We start from the raw sequence: 22,337 nt of genomic DNA on the forward strand, positions 1-22,337 counted from the left end.
CTTGAAATCAGCAGGAAAAGTCTTTCCTTCACACTGTTGTAGACCCGAGCAGACGATCAAGAGAATTCAAGCTTAAGTTTTAGCCTTTTTGTCATAATTCAGACTAATTATCCACCTGCATCCATCACCTCTCAATTCTGTTTCCATCAGTTGTACATCTCACGACCTCATCGAAATCCTTGGCGCTGACTAAGCTATCCCGGAAATTTACTCGAGACCGCAAACTTCCCAAAACAGGCCGATTAATCTCCCCCGTCTCAATAATTGTACAGGGGCCAACACAACCGCAAATATGCCGCCCCGACTCAACCTCTTCACAGCCAACAAGGCCGTTTCGGCCCTGCGCCAATCAACCACTCCCGCACTGTCCTCCCCCCGGAGTATCGCCAGCCCCGTCCGACTCCGCGCCGTCCAGTCACTACCCATTCAGCGCCGATGGAACTCCTCGCGCGATGGCTCGAAGAAGGTCGAGCCTCAGCCGGATGAGCAGACTTTCCCGACTGTCGATCAGCTGCCCGATGTTAGCGAGGAGGCCAGCGAAATCTCCCGAATCATGGATAAGGAAAAGCGCTGTGATGGTATTCCTTCTACTCCGGAGTTGGATCAGGGGTCGCCTGTTGAGGAGGTGAGCAAGAATGCATAAATGCATAATCACAGGGCTTAGAGGTCTTGGCTGGATATGGTTGTTAACTGTGTTTCGTGGAACAGATCCTCAGCCGCGATAAGGATGCTATGAAACACATGCCGAAGGTTATGCGGGACGCATTGAAGAAGTCTGGTGGCTCGCGCTCGTTCTCGACTTCGGCTCGGAGTCTCATGACTGATGTGCAGGGCGAGCCTAACAACGAGGCTAACCCTATTCCTCCTAATGTGCCTGGACTCGAGGGCGCTAGTGATGAGGCTGCTGCTGCGCTGGCTAGCATGATTGAGCAGGTGCAGGGTCAGGCTCTTGAGGAGAACCCTGGGCTCAAGTTCGATCCTCCTGCTGTCCCGGAGGATCTGAAGACGTTGAACTTCCGCAAGCGCTACGATACCCTGCAGGATCAGTTCACGAAGATGATGATGGAGAGTGGGAAATTGACCAAGGCGCAGAAGGTATGACTTTCTTTTTCCTTTTCTTGCTTACGTTCGGCGAGGGCGTGAGAAAATTGACTAACTGAACATTAGAACATGTCTCTCGTTCTGGATCACCTCCGCACTGCCTCTCCTCCCCAGATTAACCCTCGTCGCCGTCTCCTTGGGGCTCCCCCAGCATCCCAGCTCCCCCTAGACCCCGTCCTCTACCTCACTCTCGTCGTCGACTCCGTGGCGCCTCTCTTCCGAATTCGTCAGCAGAAGGGTATCGCTGGTGGTGGTACTGCCGTGCAGATCCCCCACCCGCTGACTCTGCGCCAGCGCCGCCGTACCGCGATTAAGTGGATCCTTGATGCATCTGATAAGCGCCGCGATGCGCTGTTTGCCAACCGTGTTGCGGCTGAGGTGGTGGCCGTTGCTGAGGGTCGTAGCGGTGTCTGGGATAAGAGGGACCAGCAGCACAAGATTGGTATCTCTGGTCGTGCGAACTTGAATGCTAACGTTCGTCGCTAAATTGGCCTTATGGGCTTGTATTTCTTCTATCTGGGTTTTGGGGTTTGTCTTGTATCTCTGAGCACTTCTGCATTATGTACATTTATATAGTCCGGTCAAAAAGAAAATTGACTTTCATTCTTCATGGGACCTATTGTATTCTCCGAGACAATTGCTACATAATGTCAATAATCCTTTGAATTTGACATATGCGACAGGGTTCTTAAATGTGGCTTATGATCTCTCCAGATCATTGCCCTATATAGGTATGGCGGCTTGCTTCCTAGTGCTACATTTTCTATTATTGGAGGCCACATGCCCTGAATTAAACTTACTTGTACATCTTGCATATCAATTGCTTCTATACATCAACCTCATCTTGTTCTCCGTGGCAGCTCTCCCAGTGCTTTGTATAGAACATCGTCTGATATAGGCCCCCGCCAAGCAGCACGATTACCTAATATACAGCTTTAGCTCGAGCGCAACTATTCTTGGAGTCGGAAGGAGAAAAAAGCGTCAATACGTTCAATATTTACGTGTCTACAGTCCGAAATAGATTCCAACCAGATCATCATACACCCCCGATCAGCGAAGTGCTGCGTTAGATCATTCCCGACTTGATCATTTGCCAGTGCAACCCCAAGCTCCCGGACTTCTCGACCCTCTTCGCGACCCCACTCACGATAGAGGCCACTTCTACATTCCCCTCGTTCTTGCGTCTCTCTCTGCTCCTTGAATGACCTAGGCCGACTATCCTCCGGCCTCCTTCGACGGTGGCTCCCCCCTCGCACTCCGATTCCATTGAACTTGTCGAGTACCATCCCTCCCACACAGCCACCACACGCGCATCAGGCCCCGCTCGCTCAGACCAATATCGAGATAGCGCTGGGCGGTTAGACCCTGCCTACAGCTCGCCGCTTGCGGGCCTTGGTATCGTTGGAGAATCGCAGGAGAAGAAATTCGAGCCCGGCCAACCCCAGGGCTCTCGTCTTCGGTTCTGGGCTGAGGCTCTCCGACGTCGCGCTCACAACGCATCGCACGGGAACGTCGATCCAGATCCCAAAGCCAAGATGAAGTTCTCGCACAGTATTCAGTTTAATGCTGTGCCCGATTGGAGCTCGAACTACATCGCGTACAGCAATTTGAAGAAATTGTAAGTTGTTGGCTTGAGTATCGGTCTTCGGCTTTGTGGTTGTGATGGTGTGGTGCAGATTCGGGGATCTAATTTGGTGTCACATTGCACGGGATCGATGCATCGGATCGGATAATTGTTTGTAATGGTGCTAACGTTGCATCGTGGTCAGGATCTACACCCTTGAGAAACAGGTCAATCGCGTTGAGGGACCGAACACAGATGTAGAGTCCGCTCCGCTGCTGGGTGCTCAACCGAGTAACCCAGATGCAATCTTTAAACGGGCTCTCGATGCTGAGATGGATAAGATCTGTTCTTTCTATCAGAAGAAGGAAGCGGAGATTTTTGAACTCACCGATGAGCTCATAAAAGACGCCGATGTATATCTTTCTGAGACGGATGGTGTCGATATGGACCCCGTCAGCGAGACAATCATCAAGGCAAGCTCCCGCCGTGGCAACGGTCATGGCTCTGTCTCGCGCCGCCGGTCCAGTGCTGTGAGCAACGACTCAATGGCCGACGATGAAGGTGAAGGTGCCGATAGCGACGACGACCGGTCTCCGACGGCCCTCCCACAGCGCCGGAGATTGCTGCGGTCGATCGATGGCGAGTCTAACACGGACGACCAGTACGGTGATCTGGCGGACTCTTCCTACTTTGCACAGTCGACCACGCGAGAACCGCACGAGTCGGTCTTCAACGACGAGGATTTCCTCGCTTTATACAATACCGGTATATCGTTGAAGAAGCGTCTGATCGAATGCTACGTCTCACTCTGCGAACTTCGCTCCTTCATCGAGTTGAACAAGACTGGCTTCGCCAAGGCCTTGAAGAAGTATGACAAGACCTTGGACCGCAGCCTGCGCCGAGACTACCTAGCCACTGTTGTCCATCCCGCGCCGCCTTTCACCGACAGCACTATGGCTGAAATCGACCGGCATATTGAGAACGTGGAGGGTGTGTACGCGGGTATCGTCACGAAGAACAACAAGCAGTTTGCCAGGCGCGAGCTGCGTCTGCATCTGCGCGAGCATGTCGTCTGGGAACGGAATACTGTTTGGCGTGAGATGATCGAGATCGAACGTCGTGCGCAGGCCGCCAATGTTGGTATTCGCCGGACCCTCCTGGGCGGCGATGAGGACCCAGCCACTGCACGGCGCCAGGGTGACAAGAACGAGATCCCCACTCAGGAGATGTCAACGCCGCTTGGTAGATTCCAGTTCCCGGTGTGGCTTTGCAGCTTAAGCTTTGGTACGCTGGTATTTAGTATCGCCATCTTTGGTGTATTACTTTCCTTGAACATAATGGACACCCCCGAGGAACAGAACTGCTTGGCTATGCTGGTCCTCGTTAGTATCCTGTGGGCCACTGAGGTATGGGATACTCTTCGTTTATCTTGCTCATATTGAATGCTAACATCAAGTGATAGGCTATTCCGCTGTTTGTCACTTCGCTTCTTATCCCGTTCCTAGTCGTGACTCTAGGCATCATGCGGTCAGACGAGGAGCCTCAAACGCGATTGGGGCCTAAGGAATCAGTTGGCAAGGTGTTCGCGGCGATGTGGACTCCTGTGATTATGCTGCTTCTAGGCGGATTCTCAATCGCAGCGGCGCTGTCCAAGTACGATATCGCACGACGTATGGCCATGTTCGTGCTAAGCAAAGCTGGCTCGAAGCCATCTGTGATGCTGTTGACCAACATGTTTGTGAGCATGTTCCTGAGCATGTGGATCAGTAATGTTGCGTCCCCCGTGCTCTGCTACTCGATCATCCAACCTTTGCTGCGCAACATGCCTCCCGAGTCAGACTTTGCCAAGGCACTCGTGCTGGGTATCGCGTTAGCCGCCAATGTCGGCGGTGCAGCGTCCCCGATTGCCTCACCGCAAAACATCATTGCCTTGCAGAACATGGAGCCGAACATCAGCTGGGGCACATGGTTCTTCATCGCCCTCCCCGTCTGCATCATCTCCATTCTACTCATCTGGGTCCTGCTGCTGGTGACATTCCGCCCGGGCCGCAACGCGACCGTGGTGCCCATCCGCCCCGTCAAGGACCGCTGGACCGGCATGCAGTCCTTCATCAGCATTGTCACCTTCCTAACGATTATACTCTGGTGCGCCAGCCACCAGCTCGAGCACATCTTCGGCGACATGGGTGTCATCGCCATCATCCCTCTCGTCCTCTTCTTCGGCACCGGTATCCTCAACAAAGAGGACTTCAACAACTTCCTTTGGACAATCATCATCCTCGCCGCCGGTGGTCTGTGTCTGGGCAAGGCCGTCACCTCATCGGGCTTGCTGCACACCATCGCCATGGGAATCACCAACCACGTCGAGAACCTCAGCCTGTACAGCGTCCTTTTGGTCTTCTCTTCTCTCATCATTGTCATGGCCACCTTCATCTCTCACACCGTCGCTGCCCTTATCATCCTCCCACTTGTCCGCCAGATCGGCGTTAGCATGGAGGACCCTCACCCCAACTTGTTGGTCATGGCCAGTGCCTTGATGTGCTCTGTTGCGATGGCTCTGCCAACAAGTGGATTCCCTAATATGAGTATGTCCTTCCTTCAGCTCACTTGATCGAGCTCTCTGCTAACTTATTCCTCTTAGCTGCTATCATGACCGAAGTACCTCAGACAGGCCAGCGATATCTCCAAGTCCGCCATTTCCTGACTCGCGGTATCCCGGCCAGTCTCATGTCCTTTGTGGTGATTGTCACTCTTGGATATGGACTGATGTATGTTGCAGGATTGTAGGGCATGGGATGATGGGATGGTCTCGTGACATTTTGGAAGAGTTGCGGGTTGCAAATTTTTGGGTTAGATCATATGCTGGCATAAACAAAGAGAAAAGAACATATATTGGACTCATAGTACCTTTTTCTCCATTTGTCGGTGTTATCTTCTTTCTTGTATGTATTTTCTTCCTGGGTTTCTGCTGGGGTTGGCTTGCATAGATGATAATAGTGTCTGAATGCACATATCTTTCATTCTGATGGCTTCAACCAAATATGAGGATAGTTACACTTGTCCAACTTCAGACTTCAAGCCAATTTCAAAAGATGAACGTCTGCATGACGTCTAAGATACGATCTTCTGTGCAAGGTCTGGGAAATTCTCTTTCCTTGTCTTGATCTTACTACGTACGTACATTACTTCTTTCAATCTACGCCGCATCATTGGAGAGAAATAAACACAAAAGCCTAGTTCATTATTCCAATTCTCCAGACCAGATACTTTATAAGACTAAAAGCTAAAGGTACACTGTATACCACAAAGACACCAGGACAGGCAGGCCAGATCTAGGGAGATGGCCTAGCCGCAGACAAGAAAGACACGAAATATAATGAAAAGGAAATAGACATGAAAAACGAAATGATAAAATTCAACCATGCATCGTGCATCACCGTAACATAAGGCATAAACAAGTCATTGAAGGTATCCGTAGACACACCCGATTACCCGTACAACGGAGCCCCGGATGCTCCAGGGTTCATCGAGATGGTAGAATAAGCAGATATAGAGGCGAGGTATATACTCTTTTCTATTTTCTGAAGAGCAAGATTAATTACTAGATCGTTAGTCAGTGAAATGCACCAACAGAAAGTATGTCAAGTTAGAGCCACATCGGGGGGATTAGGGTTATTATGGACAACAAGACCAGGTATACGGAAAGGGAAAGACAAGAAAGAAAAGGGAAATACTAACAGCAAACCAATCGTCAAATCACCATGAATCTTCGCCTTGAGTTGAACCTCAATATCCAGATTCAAGTCCAATCGCAGACGAAGCTGCTCATCCCGACCACCATCATCTTCCTTCTTATCCTCACCACCACCGAGGACCCCACCAACAGCCTTGCCCGCACTACCAGTCGCCCCGTTCAGGGCATTCCCGGCTGTGTTCTGTACGAGCTGGCCCGCCTGATCTACGCCGCCAACACCCGGAAGCCCGCCGAGCGGACTGCCGTTTTGTTGTTGTTGTTGCTGTGGCTGGCGCTGGCGACGGACGCGACGGGGTCTGGGCTCTGGTTCCATTTCGCTGCGTGCGATGGATTCGGTTTCTGATTCTTGGCGGGGACGAGGTCTGCGACGACGGCGTTCGGGCTTGGGTTGGGGTTGGGGTTCGGGTTCGGGCTCGTCTTCTTGTTCGGGCTCAGGTTCAGGCTCGGAGTCCGGTTCTTGTTGTTTGACGGGCTCTTCGGGTTTGGACTCGTCTTGTGGTTGCTTGTCCTGGTCCTGGTCCTGGTCTTGTTCTGAGGCTGGAGGGGTTTGTTCTTGTTTGCCGGGAGACTTCTTGCCTAGCTTGGGCGGGGCACGTTTGGGCTTGTTGGGGGTTGTGGTTGTTGAGTCGGGAGTAGGAGTGGGAGGTTGTTCCTGATCGGACATGGTGGAAATAAAAGAGGAAGAAGGTTGTTCAGGAGGGGAAATGAGGGGAATATGAATTGATTCGATTCGAGAAGATGAAGGACCAAGCGTTAATAAATGAACTATGTAATCGTGCGTATAGTTGGAATGATGTAGATTGTTCAACCGTTTATATCATCAGAGGGGCCAGGCTTGGATAAAACCGGGCCTTGTAAATAGAATCTAACCGCCTCCGACGTCAGATGGTAGACGCTGTGGTTCTCGGGTCCATATCAAATGTGCTGAGACTCTCTAGCAAGGGGGACCCTTATGAGAGGTATGACGTCCGGGACAAGGATCCAGACGTGGCAGATGGAGCAACCTGGTATACATCGGAAAATAATATGCAGTGGCCGAGTTTCATGCGCCAATCAGACTGGATATCGGTGAATTCGGTGCATTGACATTCTCCACTGAAATAGATTAAGTAGTCGTAAGACGGGGGCATGACGCCACTCAACGTCAAGGTCTTCACAGTAAATTGCCCGTAGAAAGGCAGTTAGCCAATGAAACAGACAGAGAGGGCAAATTACTTGTTCCTGGTTTTTTTTTTTTTCCCATTTGGTTCAGGCCACGAGTCTGCTTTTGTTTCCACGGATCGTGACAGGATGAGGCGGATATCCAGTTGGCCACTTAGGAGATTCCGGACTTTTTGCGGTGGATTTTCGCTGTGGACACGGCCATTGTCAACGGTTATCAGGCCTACGCCGATATTATGTCTGAAAATGACGATCATGCAAGTTGGAGGTTGGATGTTGGAGGACAGCCTCCAACGTCATGTCCCGCACTTTTGATATGTGCCGTTTTCCCTTGTTATCATATCCTGTCTTTCCCTTTTGGTTTATGTTTAGGATATCCTTCTACTTTTATACATTTTTCTTTTGATCATCTTCCTACCTCTATACTCTATAATCTAGTCTCATCACATCCATCACATCCATCATGGCGACCGTTGAGAAAACCAAAGAGCAGCCCAAGAAGTTCCCCGTGCAAGAGGACCTCTCCGACGGCGAAGACTATGACAGCGCCGATGACTACACCGACGACTATACCGACGAGGAATATGAGGAAGTACCACAAACCAAGACACAGAAGAACAAACAACTGCAGAAGAAACCACTGCAGAAACAGAAACAACCCATTCAAGACGACTCCGATGGCTACACGGACGAAGATGACTATGGCTCAGACGAGTATGAATACTCCGACGACGAAGCCGTGCAGCCGTACTCGAACGAAAACTCAAACTTCAAGCCCTCAGGCGGCATGGACGTCCTCCACAAGGAGGAGAAATCAATGCTGGATGAGGAAGGCATGAAGTTGAGATTGGAACTGAATCTGGAAATCGAGGTCGAGCTCAAGGCGCGCATTCACGGAGACCTCACCTTAGCTCTCATGTAAGTAATAACTGAGGTATACAATCCTCGCCCCCAAACCCCCTTCGAGAATGTCTGCTCAAAGACCGGATTAGGAGTTGATCGCGTTTCATATCAACAACAGGGCTTGATCACCCATTTCTGGTTCCATTGCCAATCCTATCACGAAGATCCAACGTCGTCACGAGTGGTCCTTTTTCAATGCTTCAATTGCTTCGATGCAGCTTTTCATAGAGCCATGTTTTGATTTTAATATCTTTCGATTTGTCTGTTCAGGGGTCTTTTTCCTTTTTTTTGCAATGGTTTTCCTGGTCGGCGTGCAGGGCCAAGGGGGTGCAATATACCGTGTATACTGCTATGTATGTTCCTTGGACAATCACTTGAATGGAGTTTCCCTTCCAGTGCAGCAGTAAGTGGTGTATGTAGTTAGTGTAGTGTAGTGAAATATAGTGTGGTGATGAGTGTAAAGTGTCATGGCGGAAACTGTGAAGCCGAGGCCCCGGTCTTGGCATTTTCTACTATCCCCGTTGTGTTACCAACTCCCCTCTTACATTGTACTCGCTGTTCTTCTTTACTCGGTTCAAATCCCAATTGTTTCACTTGTTCTATACAAGTTCAATCCAATTGACACTGTACACTCCCAATACAACCGTCACCATGTCGTCCAAAGACTTCATCATCAGGCACATGAATGCCGACCACCAAGATTCTCTGATACTATTCCTACAAGCCTACTGCGGCATCACATCTACTCAAGCCAAAAACGCCCAACTGGAAGAAATCAGCACCTCAAACCTGATCATCACCGCTCAGGGTACTCGCTACAGTGTCCCGATCGAACCCGTGATGAAGGACTACTCGGAGGCGCGTGGTCGAATGGTCGCCATGCACAAGGAGAGCCTAAAGCGTCTGGGCCGCAGCGAGATCACACTCGCAGAGTACCGTGCCCCACGCGGCATTGAGGCCGTGATATTCGTGCTGTGTTTGTTGTTCTACGTTACCTGCTTCCAGCGCAGCAATCTGCAGCCTGGCTCGGATCTCTACGAGTACCTGGGTCTCCAGCGCGTTCCCTGGTTTCCGCGTATTGTCTGCATCCTCCACCCGTACGTCGTGGCTATTCATATCGTCGAGACCATCGCGCTGGCTGTGACTCAGTTGAGGCCCCTGAATGTGCCTGCTCTGTCGGGTTTATGGTGGAAGTGGGTTGCGTCGTGTTTCGTTGAGGGATACGGTTCGTTCAAGCGCATTAGGCAGATTGTGAAGGAGCAGAAGGCGAAGAATGGCAAGAGCCAGTAGAGGGTAGCATAGGCAGTTAATGGTAACAGACGCAATTACTGGCAGAGAAAGCCGATCATTTGTAATGTATGGATTTCAGGTAGCTGCAACAATAACTGGAAATAGACAATTGGAGGTGCAATGTTGTACAACGTTGGGATGTAATAGGTATGGCTCGAATGTCAGATCGTGATCGAGCCGCGTCCAGATCAAGGTAGCAGCACGTGACTGCGTGCTGAGTCATTATATAAAATCACCTGACTGATCTAGTGACTTATCCAGTGACTGGAGCCACTAATCCCAATATGGCCTAGTGCCGGTTAGGGCACTACACAAGCGAGCGACACAGTGCGCCCTGCGAAATTCAGCGACTCCACGACCTCAAACTCCCACGACAACCCTACGACAACTAATCTGTGTTTCTGGTGAAGGGCTGCACATTTAGAGGTGAGTTATCGGGCTATCTCAACTCCTGCAAGGTTTCTTTCGAAAAATTCTGTTTCGCTCGCTGCGCCCATCAATTTCGATCATCGGTATTCAATTCCTCCACATCAACTTTCGATCCTATCTCGCTTTCAACGGTCATACAACCACTCCGCTATCACTGTCGCCCAACTATTCGGATATTCGAAGATTGATTTTGTACGGTGCTCGCGACGAAACAGAAGGATTGAAAGGGAAAAAAAGAAAAACTTGCACAAGGTCCACCCAAAATCAACAACATCTAACTTGTGTCCGTCGACTTAGACCCCTCCATCAATCGCAAACATGGGTATTTCTCGGGATTCTCGCCACAAGCGCAGCGCCACCGGTGCCAAGCGCTCTCACTACCGCAAGAAGAGGTACGATTCTATCAACCCAGCATGAGATCGAATATTTCTTTCAATTGGAGGGAGAAGAAAGAAGAAAAAAAGGATTCGATATACCAGTTACAGATTCTTACATGTCTTTGTCCTACAGAGCGTTCGAGAAGGGTCGCCAGCCCGCCAACACCCGTATTGGCTCCAAGCGCATCCACCTTGTCCGCACCCGTGGTGGTAACCAGAAGTTCCGTGGTCTCCGTCTCGACTCCGGTAACTTCTCGTGGGGCTCCGAGGGTATCTCCCGCAAGACCCGTGTCATTGGAGTGTCCTTCCACCCCTCCAACAACGAGCTGGTCCGCACAAACACCCTGACCAAGTCCGCCGTTGTCCAGATCGACGCTGCTCCCTTCCGTCAGTGGTACGAGGCCCACTACGGCCAGCCCCTCGGCCGTAGACGCCAGCAGAAGACTGAGGCTACTGAGGAGAAGAAGTCCGCCTCCGTCGCCAAGAAGCAGGCTGCCCGCTTCGCTGAGTCCGGCAAGACTGAGTCCGCTATCGAGCGCCAGTTCGAGTCCGGTCGTCTGTTCGCCGTTGTCGCCTCCCGCCCCGGCCAGTCCGGCCGCTGTGACGGTTACATTCTGGAGGGTGAGGAGCTTGCTTTCTACCAGAAGGCTATCCGCAAGTAAACGAAAAAATAAAATATTCGGTTGTTGCAACGGGTGGATCGGAGTTTCAGCTATGTCATGATCAGAGCATCCACAGGATGCAATTTGTCTGTAAAGCTCTGAACCGTCAAATCCATGGGGAATTGTTCCTAGTTTCATGTCTTCTTTAGTAATTGCATTTCTAATTGCGTAGTATACAAGTATTGAGGAATATAATCTTGGGTAAGACTCCAGAGGAAGAACATGTTTCAATTTGTTTTTGTTCTCATAGAACTTATCGCTGTAACCAGTACGGAGTACAAGTTACGTGTTGGACAGCCCGTGTACTTGGGAAAACCAAATCTCCGGGGGCGCTTCCCGAGCCCGAGCTCGATGCTTATCCGTCTATCCCCCACAGCCCAACCTTCCCTCAATCAACCAACATGTCAACCATCAAAACCCGTATTTGCATGATATCAGACACACACACAAGCACACCACATCCACCCCAAAGAACAGACCATGCCTACCGCTACCCTCTCCCAAAAGCAAACATCCTCCTCCACGCCGGCGACCTCACAAAAGTGGGGTACCGCGTCGAGCACGAAGCAATGATCGCCATGCTCACCGACGCCGACGCCGAGCTCAAGCTCGTAATAGCAGGCAACCATGACATAACCCTAGACGAAGAATACTTCACAACCTTCGGCTACACCCGCCACCAACGCCCAGAGCAACTAGGCGAAGAATCCATTCTGCTATCAGACGACAACCTCCAAACCACCCTACGCACCTCCTCAACCAAGACCCCAAACAAAGACTCTCTAAAATCCTACGCCCGCTCCATAAAATCCCTCTGGACAAGCGAGTCCGCCCGGAACGCAGGAATAATCTACCTAGAAGAAGGAATCCACTCCTTCACCCTGTCAACAGGCGCAACATTCACCATCTACGCTTCCCCCTACCAACCAGAGTTCTACAACTGGGCTTTCGCATACCCCCGCGATCAAGACCGCTATAACCCCGCCCCCGCCGCACTCCCTCAGCCCCAGAACCCAATCCCCGATTACCCGGCCATCGACATCCTACTAACACACGGCCCGCCTGCCGGGGTCCTGGATCAGGTCCCGCCGGATTTGAACGTTGGCTGTGAGAATCTCCTTCGTGCGGCGCGGCGTGCAAGACCCCGACTGCATCTCTTCGGTCATATTCATGAAGGGTGGGGTGCGCAGCGTGGGGTGTGGGATGATCAGGCGGGTGGAGATGGTGGTGTTAGGCTTGAGGATGTGCCGACGGATGCGGAGGAAATGCTGGAGAATCGGGGCGCGTTTTGTGATGTTAGTGCCGGGGCGGATCGGCCGCTGCGGGTTGGGGAGGAGACGCTTTTTGTCAATGGGAGTATTATGACGGTCGCGTATGAGGCGAGGAATGCGCCGTGGGTGGTGGATTTGGAGCTTCCTGTTGCTGGGGGATAGGTTCAAGTATCTTATGAACGGTTCTTGGATATAGTATGGTGCTGGTGCTGAGAGAAATAGAAGGAGATGTATGGACGAGATTTAGTGTTTGGCGGTTATTTCGGGGTCTTTCATATAGATTTTCGGTTAGATATATATATATATATCATGAATAAAGTGTTCTATGCAAAGTGCAAATAGCTGGTAGTAGAAGAATGAATATCGGACTGGGTTGTATTTGGGATATATATTTACCAAGGCTAGCCCTTAGAATAAATAAGTATGCACAGAATTGAGAATTGATGAAGTTGGGATCGATAGTGTCTACCTAATAATCATTAACTATATTCTTCTATATATACGCAGTAAAACACAAGAAATAGCTACGAAGAAAAACCCTCTGAACCACCATAGTAAGACCATCGAGAAACAGAAGCAAATAAAAAATCAAATCATAAGGCCGAAAGAAATAATCATAAGCAAACTACCCCCCAACTCCATATCGTAAAAGATAAGCCTCGAATTTACCCTAAGGGGCACCACCAAGACCTATAATGTTTATTAGCTCCCGCAAAGACACCATATCTACCCAAAAGACTCACCAGCAACGAAGGCCAGGTACCAAGTACGCGAAGCACCGCCATCAATCCAGCTGTAGTCGAAGTTCGGCTGGGCAAAGAACTCCCACGCCGCTTTGGGATCAATGAGGGCCAGGTTGGCGTACAACACACCCCTCCATCCGCCCTCGACCTTGGAAGCCGGGGTTGAGGCATTCTCAGCGAACATTGCCTGCCATTCCTGGCGCACGAACTCCTTCCGTCGTGTGAAGGGGCTGTGTGGCATGAGTGGTAGCATGTGGATACTATGGTGCTTGTTAGCAAATTTCAGAGTTAAACAGCGGAACGGTGGTGTACACACCCTTGGACGAATTCGAGGTTGGCGCCGAAGTAAGTGGTGTGATCGACCTTGTTCTCGAATAGCTTTTTCGGTATGTTAGTATCGAGACCGGTCTAGACATGGAATGATGATGACGGTACTTACAATTCCTGTGACCTTGTTCGCAGTAAAGTTCGCCGGCTGGTTGACATTGTCATCCTCCATCAAGAAGTAGTTATGGAGTGACCGGCCAAGGATACCCAACATGACATTGCCACGAGCTTCCATGCTAGCATCGCCGGTCGTCTTTCCCCACATCTTGATCGCATACGCGAACATAGTATCTTCCGAGGTAGATTCCTGATCCTTGCCATCGAAAGACTCGAACAAGCCCTTCGCCCACGAGTGACCGTTATACCAATCGAACGAGCGCGAGAATGGGAAGTGGGGATCATTTGCAACAGAGTTACCAGCATCACGAACAAGCGTGTTGACCCACTCCTTGTTCGCGGCCAGCCAGCTGGGATCAAGAGAGCCGATGATGGCGGCTGCTTGGATAAAGTAGCCATAGTGGAAGTGGTGGTCGTTGTACGCGGTGTTTCCGAAATCCTGGTTCAGATCGCCGTTGTAGCCGGCGGTCGAGACAACGCCCTTCCAGATGGTATCGTAGGCGAGTGGGAATTGCTGCTTGTTCTGCACGAATAGATCGAAGGACTTCTTGAGCGTTTGGAAAGCGTCTGTGGCTAGCTCGACGTTGTTGCCGAGCTGGTTGACCGTGTACACTAGCGTTGCGAACTTGCTCAACGCCTTGCCGCTGTAGTACATGCTGTTGAGATCTGTCTGTTCTGGAATGTTCTGCTTGAGCTCGTGGGGAGCAGCCTGGATAATGGCGTGCTGGGCTGCGGCTGACAGCTCGTGGACACTGCCATCGGTGGTTGACCACGGGGCGAATCCAATATCGATGGGGAGGTTTTTCTCGACCATAGTCCAGCTTTCTCCGATTACGGCAGTGGCATTTCCCTTTGTTGTGGTGCGAAGGTGGATATCGGTGATACGGCCCTTGGTGGCACTGTCGAAGGAGTGGACGTGATGGGGTAGGGCGAACATGATCAGAGGAGTACCTTTGATATCCTTTCCGGCTTTGGTCCAAGAGAGCGTGTAGGTGCCCACATCGTCTCTGAGAGAGCCGGAGATCTCTCCTGCCACCGGGTACACACCAGAGGAGTTGTCATAAAACTTCTCGCCAGATTTGCCTGCGGGATTCTTCGCAACTTGGATAGTACCAGAAAAGCCCTTCGGACCACGAAGATTGGTCTTTGAGACTAGCTTGAAATTCGGATCCTTGCCATCAGCCGGAGTGGCATAGAGAAGCCAAGTTGTGTCATCATCAAGGAAAACTTGGTACTTGAAGATGCCGGGTCTAGGCGAACCGGCACTGACGACCTTGCGGAAGAAAACACCACTTTCGATAAGGGGTTCCAGGTCATTGTACACAGCTGTTGCGTAGCCCATGCCTTGGACAACGGGGAAGGTAATCTGTTGAGCCGAGCCTGCGGAGCTCTTGAGCACAGCATGGGCTGAGAAAGCCTTTGGCTGCTCGACGTTCATGATGGAAGACTGGCCAAGCTCGGTTGCAGAGAGAATCAGATGTTGAAGGCCGACTGGGTTGATGTAGTACTGCACTGGGTTTCCAGGGATCTTGTTGTTCGGAGGCCCGTATGCGAGCAAGTGAGACTCGACATGGGAGACAATCATACCCCAGCTCTTCAGGGAGCCACCTCCCTTGGACCATGCCAAAGAGTAGGGCTGAGTAAAGGTAGCATTGGTCTGAGTGCCCAGGAAAAGCCCGGCATAGAACTTATTCGTCGCAATAGGGTCAGTGGCATTGGCCTATGATACAATGTCAGAATATTTGATGCGTATTCCAATTTGGGATTATCTTACATGCTCGTTCTTCACAGGATGGTCATCTCGAGACTTGATATTAGCGGGGATAGGACCAGTCGCAACCGCCTGGAAGATGTCTTGGCCATGCATGGCTTTGGGTTTATCTGATGCAACCGGGGAAGAACCTGTTTGAACAGGCTCTACTAAGCATTAGAATATGTGCAAAATGGTATAACAATTCATGCTGAATCATACCGTCTGACTTAGTAGTACTTGGGTCGGCCTGCGGTGAATCTGTCACAGATCCAGCTGTAGGAATTAGCGCTGAGTTTTCAGGATGTTTGGCCGAAGATGTCGCTTGAATAGGGTCGGATTTGCCTGTATCAGTAGATTGTGTTGACGCAGTCGGTGCTGGTGCAGTACTATCACCACCAGAGCCTAACAAATCTTCCAAGCCGTCAACGAATCGGGCAACGTCAAACTGCGGGAAAGGCTGCTGTGACGAATGTCCGTCCTGTTGCAGGCCTACTCGATACACCTAGTCCAAAATGTCAATACCATGCCATATACCATGCAGCACATTTCTCTGAGACGTACTGGGTGAGACTCGGGAATAAGGAGCCTATCTTCACTATTCGAAGGTGGATATTGAGTCTCGAAGGCACTCGCAGACTCGGTAGCTGTGTTTTGCAGAGTAGCCTCTACTGCATTTCTCACACGTGGGAGACAGTGGGCGATTTCTGTGGCTAGAAGCCAAGTTAGCAAGGCTGTAGCCTTCCATTTCAAGCGTGTCTCCATGGTGAAAAGCCAGATCTCGTCACGAATGTTAAACACGCGGAGATTGTAGGCAGTCTGTGTGCTATTCTCGATCCAATCCAATCGGATATGAATCACTTGAGGGCAGACGACTTCGGAGGGGTCCAAAATGCGAGATGAAACTGGGAAAGGGGACAGGCAACTTAAGAGAAAAGCAAACTTACAAGTATGTGCTATGGATTCCAGGAGATGTGCTATACCCCCTCGGATCTCAAACACTCAGGTCCAGGTCAGGACAATACACGAGCCGGTTTGCTGTGAATGGTCCGTACAATATAGATAGATTCCACAGACTGTCGATCCTGATCGATCTTCATAAATGTTAGCAGTGTACAGTCTTCTTTAGCTAAGGGGAATGACCAGAGTTGGGTATCGTGTCTGGCTCAGCAATGTAGGGCGCAACAGGCAACACGTCGAGTCCGCGTGCGTTCCCCACCCCCAAGAATGTGTACGGGAATCACTGCAACGACCATCATCCACTTACTGAATTATATGAGATTGAAGTTGCCCAGGTAATTGGGGTTAATTGGGAGATGGATCTGATATTCCGTCAGTTGATCGAAGATGTTAAATGCAGGCAGCACTTGCCAAGGGATCGCCGATGTGGAGTAGAACTGATGACAAGATAGAAAAGGAAGAAGAACCATAAATATATGCAGATTCAAGTCATTAAAAGATGGAGATGACTCAATATGAATCACCGGACAATCCATGGATAAAATTTTAGTTACTTTTTATGGAATCATGGGACATGTTCAAATGGTTTATCCCAAAGGTCAAAGTTGACATTCCAAGGTCGAGGCATCTTGCCATCTACATATGATCCAGATACATGCGAGTAAAAGTACCTACATATGTATACTTCTGCGTGATGAACACTTGTGAGGCAACAGGCCGTGCCAAGTACGAACTATATGAACTATATTGTGCAAACACCTGCAGGGCTGGTCACCTGGACTGGAGTATAGCAAGAATGAAGACGCTTTTAATCCAAACCCGCAAAATGGGTTACGTTAGATGCTGTCAGTGGACATGGCACATGTGAAGTGAAATAAGATATTTACATTCATTGCATGGGCTTCGACATGGGCTTGATGATGCCCTGCTTGATCATGACACGAGGCTTGGTGCCACTCTGGAAGCTTTCTTTCGGAGACCACTCGGGGCCCAAGGGCAGCCGCAGGGATCGTTCGTACTGCTGTTTGGTCTCGAACTCGTGCGGCAACTGGCTTGCCATGTACTTCTTGTTCTAGAGTTAAAAAAAAAAAGTTAGTGAGCTGTACGTGTTCGTGTAGGAACAAGACTTGGCTTACCTTCTGGACTCGCTTCTGGTTGATAATGACCCGATCAAGCTTTGCGTCCTTGCGCTGATGGGCCTTCACACCCGCCACAACAGTCAAGTCTTTCTTTTGCTTCTTTTGCTGTCTCTTGCTGACACCTTCACCGGCCCAGCTGCCCCAGCCCGGGAGTGTGTTGTCCACAACCTGATCGCCTTCATCTTCAACCGTGTCCATCTTGTCTTGTTCGAATTCCTGGACAACTTCATCGCCGGCAAAGGCTCTCTTCACGAGGTCGTGGTTCTTAAGCAAGACGGGAACTTTCTCCTCATCATCGCTGTCGTTCTCTTCGAATTGCTGTTTCGCGAGGGTTTCCTTGGCGTTCTTTTGCTTCTTGCTCTGTTGCTTCGCTGGAGCAACTTCGGGCTGGGTATCATCGAGGGAAATGTCAATGCTTTCTTGGGCATCTGGCCCAGTCCGGCGACGGTTCGTCCGTTCCGTTTGAACCAACCAAGGGTTCTCCTCCTCGCGGGTGTATCCTTTTGCTGATCGAAAGAGTCGCGCGAAGATCGTGAAGCCTTCTTGTTGCCAGAAGCTCCTGACTTGTGCTTGGCAGTACCGTTGACAGCAATGTCAACATCATCGTCTGATACTGGTACCTGCGCAGCTTCATCATCGGAATCTAGCTTCTCCTCGAACTCATTCTTGGGCAACGGCTTTGCGTGAGATTTGGGGTCGGGCTTCTTTGATTGACCAAACTTCCGTCGACCGACCTCCGACTCTGCCTCAGACACAGACTCCTCTCCGTGGAGTTCACGGTTGAGTTGACGAAGCTCCGCATCGTTCCTTTCTTTGCGGGCGGCATCGGCATTTTTCATGAATTTCATTTCGAAAAGGTCAGCATGGGGCCCCTTCACACCATCTTCAGCATCATCACCGCCCTCGAGGGCCTTGAGCTTCTTCTGGATCTTTTGCCTTTCCACATCGGAACCCTGCTCATTCCAAGGGTCCTCATCTTCCGATTCGGAGCTTGAAGAGCCCAAGTAGTCATCATCTCCAGTGGAAACACGCTTGCCTTCGATCCTCTTCCGTAGCTCCTCCTCTCTTTGGGCCAAGTCGGCGGCACTGTTGCGAGCCTCTTCGTCCCAGGCAGTGCGACCAGTCTGCTTCAAGCCCTTGGCCCATTTGCTTTCACGATGCTTGGAGCCCATACGAGCTTCGGCTCGCAAACGCTCGTTCTTCTCCTGATCCATCTCGTCCATATCCACACCGGCTTCCATGAGTGCGTTCTGCTCCTGTTGCTCCATCTTTTCGCGCTCTTTCCGGTGAACACGGCGATAAGACTTGCTCTTGATCTTCTTGATGCGCTTGGCGCGCACTTCCTCTCGGAAAAGCAGGTCACGTCGCTTGCGGAGTTCTGCGCGCCGAGCCTGGATCTCCTCAATGGGAATATTGCGGGCCTGTAATTCTTCGAAACTCTGGATCTGGTCCTCGGCTGACTTGCCTTGAGCCTCAGCTAGCCCACTCTCCACAAGGATGTTCTGGATGACATTTTCGAGGTCTGTCTGCGGCTTGGCAGCTTCCAAGCGGTGAGTCTGCTCAGCATCGGGATCACGTAGCGGGAAGGAAAGGTGTTCGGCTCTGCGGTTGGCTTTGACAGTCTCGAGCCATCGGTTCAAGGTCTCCTTGCTCTTCTCGTAGGCAGCAGCCCGGTCAAGTCGGTCCTGTTGGCGTTTCGCTAGAGGGGCATCTAGCTTGCCAGGAATGCCAGATTTTGATGCTTGGACAACAGAATCGATATGTTTGAGCGAGTTCTTGAGGCGAGAGTCGGTGATGGAGGGTAGGAGATCGGCGACGGTTAATTTGTTGGCGGTCGTCAGGCCGAATTCCGAGGGCTTGCCTTGTTCTTGTGATTTCTGAGTACGTTTCGTAGATTTTTCAGTCTCCATAGACTGGACAAAGTCTTGTAGCTTCGAAAGGCCGTGCGGATCCGCATCGGCATCGTCGTCCGACATAGACAGCCCGTCCTCGCTGGCGTCGCTTTCACTGTCCCCCTCTGACCCAGAATCCTCGTCGCTATCATATTTCGCAGCCCGCTTGGCTTTCGCAGCTGCTTCCTGGGCTTCCTCCTCCTCGGCCGCCACATTCATATCCCAGGCGGTCGCGAGGTCAACAGCGTCTTCTCCCAGGTCATCGTCCTCGTCGTAGTCTTCACCGTCAGATTCCTCATCCGACTCGTCGACATCTTCAGACAAGCTGATCTCTGTAGGCTTCTTTGGCTTGGGTGCAGCTTTTTTCGGCTGAGATTTGGACTTGGATGCGCGGAAAGTGAAGCCCTCGAATCGCTCTTCGTCGCTTTCACCGAGAGCTTCATCGCTGTCCAATTCGCTGTCGTCATCGCTGTTCACTTGTCCGAGAGTCCATTCATGTCCCTCACTGTCGCTGCCACCATCAAGGCTTCCGGTGTCCTCGGTTCTGCGGCGTTTGTATTGGGCGGCGGTATCCTCCTCGTCGTCCTCATCGTCGCCGCCGGTGTTTCTCTTGCGGTTGAAGGTGCCATCATCGTAGGCTCCAAGACGACTGCGTTTGACACCCAATTTAGTGTGAATTGTCTTCTCTGCAATAGACAGTGCATTCAGCGACCGAGTGCTTTTCCGCTTCGGCGCAGCTTTTTGCGCTGAGCGGTCTTTAGGACCCTGCTTCTGAGTCTGACTGCGAGGCATCGTGGCGTATAAGTCAAGAAATCAAATTCTCGACTAAGAAAGAAGCTTCAGATCAGTACTAAAAAAGTACCAAATGATCTGATGGCTGCTTTCAAGAGGGGCGTAGATGGTGTTGAACTTTTTTTCTGCCGGGAAAAAAAAGTTCTCGGCGCGGAGATTAGCGCGACCCGTTCATTCGTCGAGTTTTGTCTCCCGACTCCCTCCAGGACAACTCGACTCGCTCTATCCCTCTTCGGTTCCAATTTCAAGGCTCCTGAATTGCTCGCCATAATGTTCAAGCCCACGCAACCAATGATGGTGCGTTTGCGCTTGACTACCAAGCAGGTCAATGGTGGCTACTACAAGGGAAACCGAACCGGCTCTATGGGTCACTTCGACAAGAGAGGCACATACAGGCCCGATATGTCAAAGCACCGTGTCTATATGCCTGCCGAAAAAGCTTGAAATCCCTGGGAGGAGATACTCTGCCGAGACTGCGAAGGAGCCATTCACCGTGAGCATTCAAAACCGTCTGACACCAGTTAGCTGAAATGTCGGATCTGCTAACATGGCTATAGCTCGGACCCTTCGTCACAAAACACATGCGCAAGACGCCCTCGAACTACGTCCAAGATATCGAGAGAAATGGGCGCACGGTTACCGTGATCAGAGGATTTGAGGGTCAGGACTATCTGGAGAAGTGGGCCGAGACCGCTGAAGCCGAAGAGGCCCGACTAGCACAACCGTACACCAAGAAGATTGAGAAGATTGAGACCGAGCCGACGCCGCAGCTTGAGCAGACTGAGCATATTGAGAACCAAGAGCTGGCCCAAACGCCCGAGACGCCAAAGCGCAAGCCATCCAAGACCCTTTTCTAGAAATCCCCAAAGACTGAAACCGCATAGCGGGGATTGTCTATGTGTTTTCAACTGAATGTGAGTGCGCAGCAGTCCGGGCGCTTGAGATCACTCCCTAATATTTATGCCAGCGGCCCAGCATACCATCCACAACCACCCTCGCTGGGCATTACTCAACAATTTCATTGATCAACCTTCTCTCCGCTGGTTGAATATATCCCATGTATTATAGTCTCTACAACATCAACTTGATTTGGAACACGGAGGAACCCCATGCATCGGTGGACGTGTACCATTTGGCATCGAGACAGGAGCAATTGTGTACTATTTTGACAAATTCATGAATATCAGATTACAAAAGTTACAAGTAGCCTTGAAGGTGTCGGGTAATGCCTCGAGACACTCGAGATCTGAGATGCCTGAATTATCCAACATGTCTGCAAGTCCTCGACGGTATGAGATTCCTAATAAAGGATTGATAGAGAAATGAAACTCTAAGCTTCGGAAGCCAGACTTAGGTAGTATACAGGTTTCATATGTTTTTAGGTAGTCACTCTTACCTTTTTAACAGAGAGTAGGTAGAATATGTGCTAGCACACTCTAAGAGAAAGAGGTGATAGCAATGGCCTTAGTGTTCTAGCGATGGTTGATCTCGCTAGAGTTGTGATATAAAGTATAGGAAGAGAAGAGCCGGGGAAGATGATAAGGTGACTGCCTAAACAAGAATGGGAAGGAGCAGACTCTAGCCTTTCTATATTACTCTTTACCTAGGTACATCTATATATCTATTTATATGTCCTTTTAGGTGTCTTTTTATGTGTCCTATAGATCTGTCTATAGCTACACACCTTAGAATAGAGTGAAAAAAAAAATTCCCACAACACGGCCTTTCTATATATCAATTGATGACATCTATACGCCCAGATGGCTACCTACATAGGTAGAGGTGCCCTAGTTACGTTAACTACGTATACTAACATCGAAAATCACGTAGATGGGCGATTTTCTGCTGGCGACTAGGACCAAGAAGACCATGGTCTCTCGCCTCTTTGAGCATTTGTTTATAGGCATATATTTTCTCTGTAGATTTTCTTTTATCTTTTACTTGGAAGGCATAGAAGATCCATATAAGTTGCCAATATATCCACTCTAGGGCTGTCTATACCACCTTCAGCTTAACAGCCAGAATGTTCCAGTGGCAATCGAGAGGAAAGTCAGCCCTGGAGATCCCGTGGATATGTGGTCCGTGCCCAGTCCGATAAGCCCGCC

The 22,337-nt window shown here is 50.5% G+C and overlaps 9 protein-coding genes across 9 annotated transcripts; 6 read left to right on the plus strand and 3 right to left on the minus strand.

Moving 5' to 3' along the window:
• Positions 1-292: 292 nt before the first annotated feature.
• N7519_000783 (putative plasma membrane phosphate transporter Pho87) lies at positions 293-5,452 on the plus strand (the record flags this gene model as incomplete). Its single annotated transcript, XM_057287561.1, has 7 exons — positions 293-625; positions 709-1,095; positions 1,168-1,575; positions 2,382-2,719; positions 2,871-4,071; positions 4,128-5,250; positions 5,307-5,452. 7 exons carry the CDS (start codon positions 293-295, stop codon positions 5,450-5,452), a joined length of 3,936 nt encoding a protein of 1,311 aa, XP_057153644.1.
• Positions 5,453-6,259: 807 nt separating this feature from the next.
• Positions 6,260-7,083, minus strand: N7519_000784 (uncharacterized protein; the record flags this gene model as incomplete). The annotated part of the gene is made up of 2 exons (XM_057287562.1): positions 6,260-6,266; positions 6,404-7,083. 2 exons carry the CDS (start codon positions 7,081-7,083, stop codon positions 6,260-6,262), a joined length of 687 nt encoding a protein of 228 aa, XP_057153645.1.
• A 960-nt stretch (positions 7,084-8,043) lies between these two features.
• Positions 8,044-8,502, plus strand: N7519_000785 (uncharacterized protein; the record flags this gene model as incomplete). Its single annotated transcript, XM_057287563.1, has 1 exon — positions 8,044-8,502. The coding sequence occupies one exon, from the start codon at positions 8,044-8,046 to the stop codon at positions 8,500-8,502; it is 459 nt and encodes a 152-aa protein (XP_057153646.1).
• Positions 8,503-9,134: 632 nt separating this feature from the next.
• On the plus strand, positions 9,135-9,773 carry N7519_000786 (DUF2470 domain-containing protein; the record flags this gene model as incomplete). Its single annotated transcript, XM_057287564.1, has 1 exon — positions 9,135-9,773. One exon carries the CDS (start codon positions 9,135-9,137, stop codon positions 9,771-9,773), a length of 639 nt encoding a protein of 212 aa, XP_057153647.1.
• A 747-nt stretch (positions 9,774-10,520) lies between these two features.
• On the plus strand, positions 10,521-11,241 carry N7519_000787 (40S ribosomal protein eS8; the record flags this gene model as incomplete). Its single annotated transcript, XM_057287565.1, has 2 exons — positions 10,521-10,594; positions 10,713-11,241. 2 exons carry the CDS (start codon positions 10,521-10,523, stop codon positions 11,239-11,241), a joined length of 603 nt encoding a protein of 200 aa, XP_057153648.1.
• Positions 11,242-11,642: 401 nt separating this feature from the next.
• Positions 11,643-12,674, plus strand: N7519_000788 (uncharacterized protein; the record flags this gene model as incomplete). Its single annotated transcript, XM_057287566.1, has 1 exon — positions 11,643-12,674. One exon carries the CDS (start codon positions 11,643-11,645, stop codon positions 12,672-12,674), a length of 1,032 nt encoding a protein of 343 aa, XP_057153649.1.
• Positions 12,675-13,182: 508 nt separating this feature from the next.
• Positions 13,183-16,214, minus strand: N7519_000789 (glucan endo-1,3-beta-D-glucosidase; the record flags this gene model as incomplete). Its single annotated transcript, XM_057287567.1, has 7 exons — positions 13,183-13,202; positions 13,256-13,515; positions 13,572-13,633; positions 13,695-15,419; positions 15,474-15,616; positions 15,672-15,954; positions 16,014-16,214. 7 exons carry the CDS (start codon positions 16,212-16,214, stop codon positions 13,183-13,185), a joined length of 2,694 nt encoding a protein of 897 aa, XP_057153650.1.
• Positions 16,215-17,298: 1,084 nt separating this feature from the next.
• On the minus strand, positions 17,299-20,232 carry N7519_000790 (UTP14 family protein; the record flags this gene model as incomplete). The annotated part of the gene is made up of 3 exons (XM_057287568.1): positions 17,299-17,481; positions 17,546-17,976; positions 18,021-20,232. The coding sequence occupies 3 exons, from the start codon at positions 20,230-20,232 to the stop codon at positions 17,299-17,301; spliced, it is 2,826 nt and encodes a 941-aa protein (XP_057153651.1).
• Positions 20,233-20,813: 581 nt separating this feature from the next.
• On the plus strand, positions 20,814-21,089 carry N7519_000791 (mitochondrial 54S ribosomal protein mL41; the record flags this gene model as incomplete). Its single annotated transcript, XM_057287569.1, has 1 exon — positions 20,814-21,089. The coding sequence occupies one exon, from the start codon at positions 20,814-20,816 to the stop codon at positions 21,087-21,089; it is 276 nt and encodes a 91-aa protein (XP_057153652.1).
• Between the last annotated feature and the right edge of the window lie 1,248 nt (positions 21,090-22,337).

This window comes from Penicillium mononematosum (assembly GCF_028829835.1).
Source record: "Penicillium mononematosum strain IBT 11891 chromosome Unknown utg000001l:1.0-4488741.0:1.0-4491989.0, whole genome shotgun sequence".
Lineage (NCBI taxonomy): Eukaryota > Fungi > Ascomycota > Eurotiomycetes > Eurotiales > Aspergillaceae > Penicillium > Penicillium mononematosum.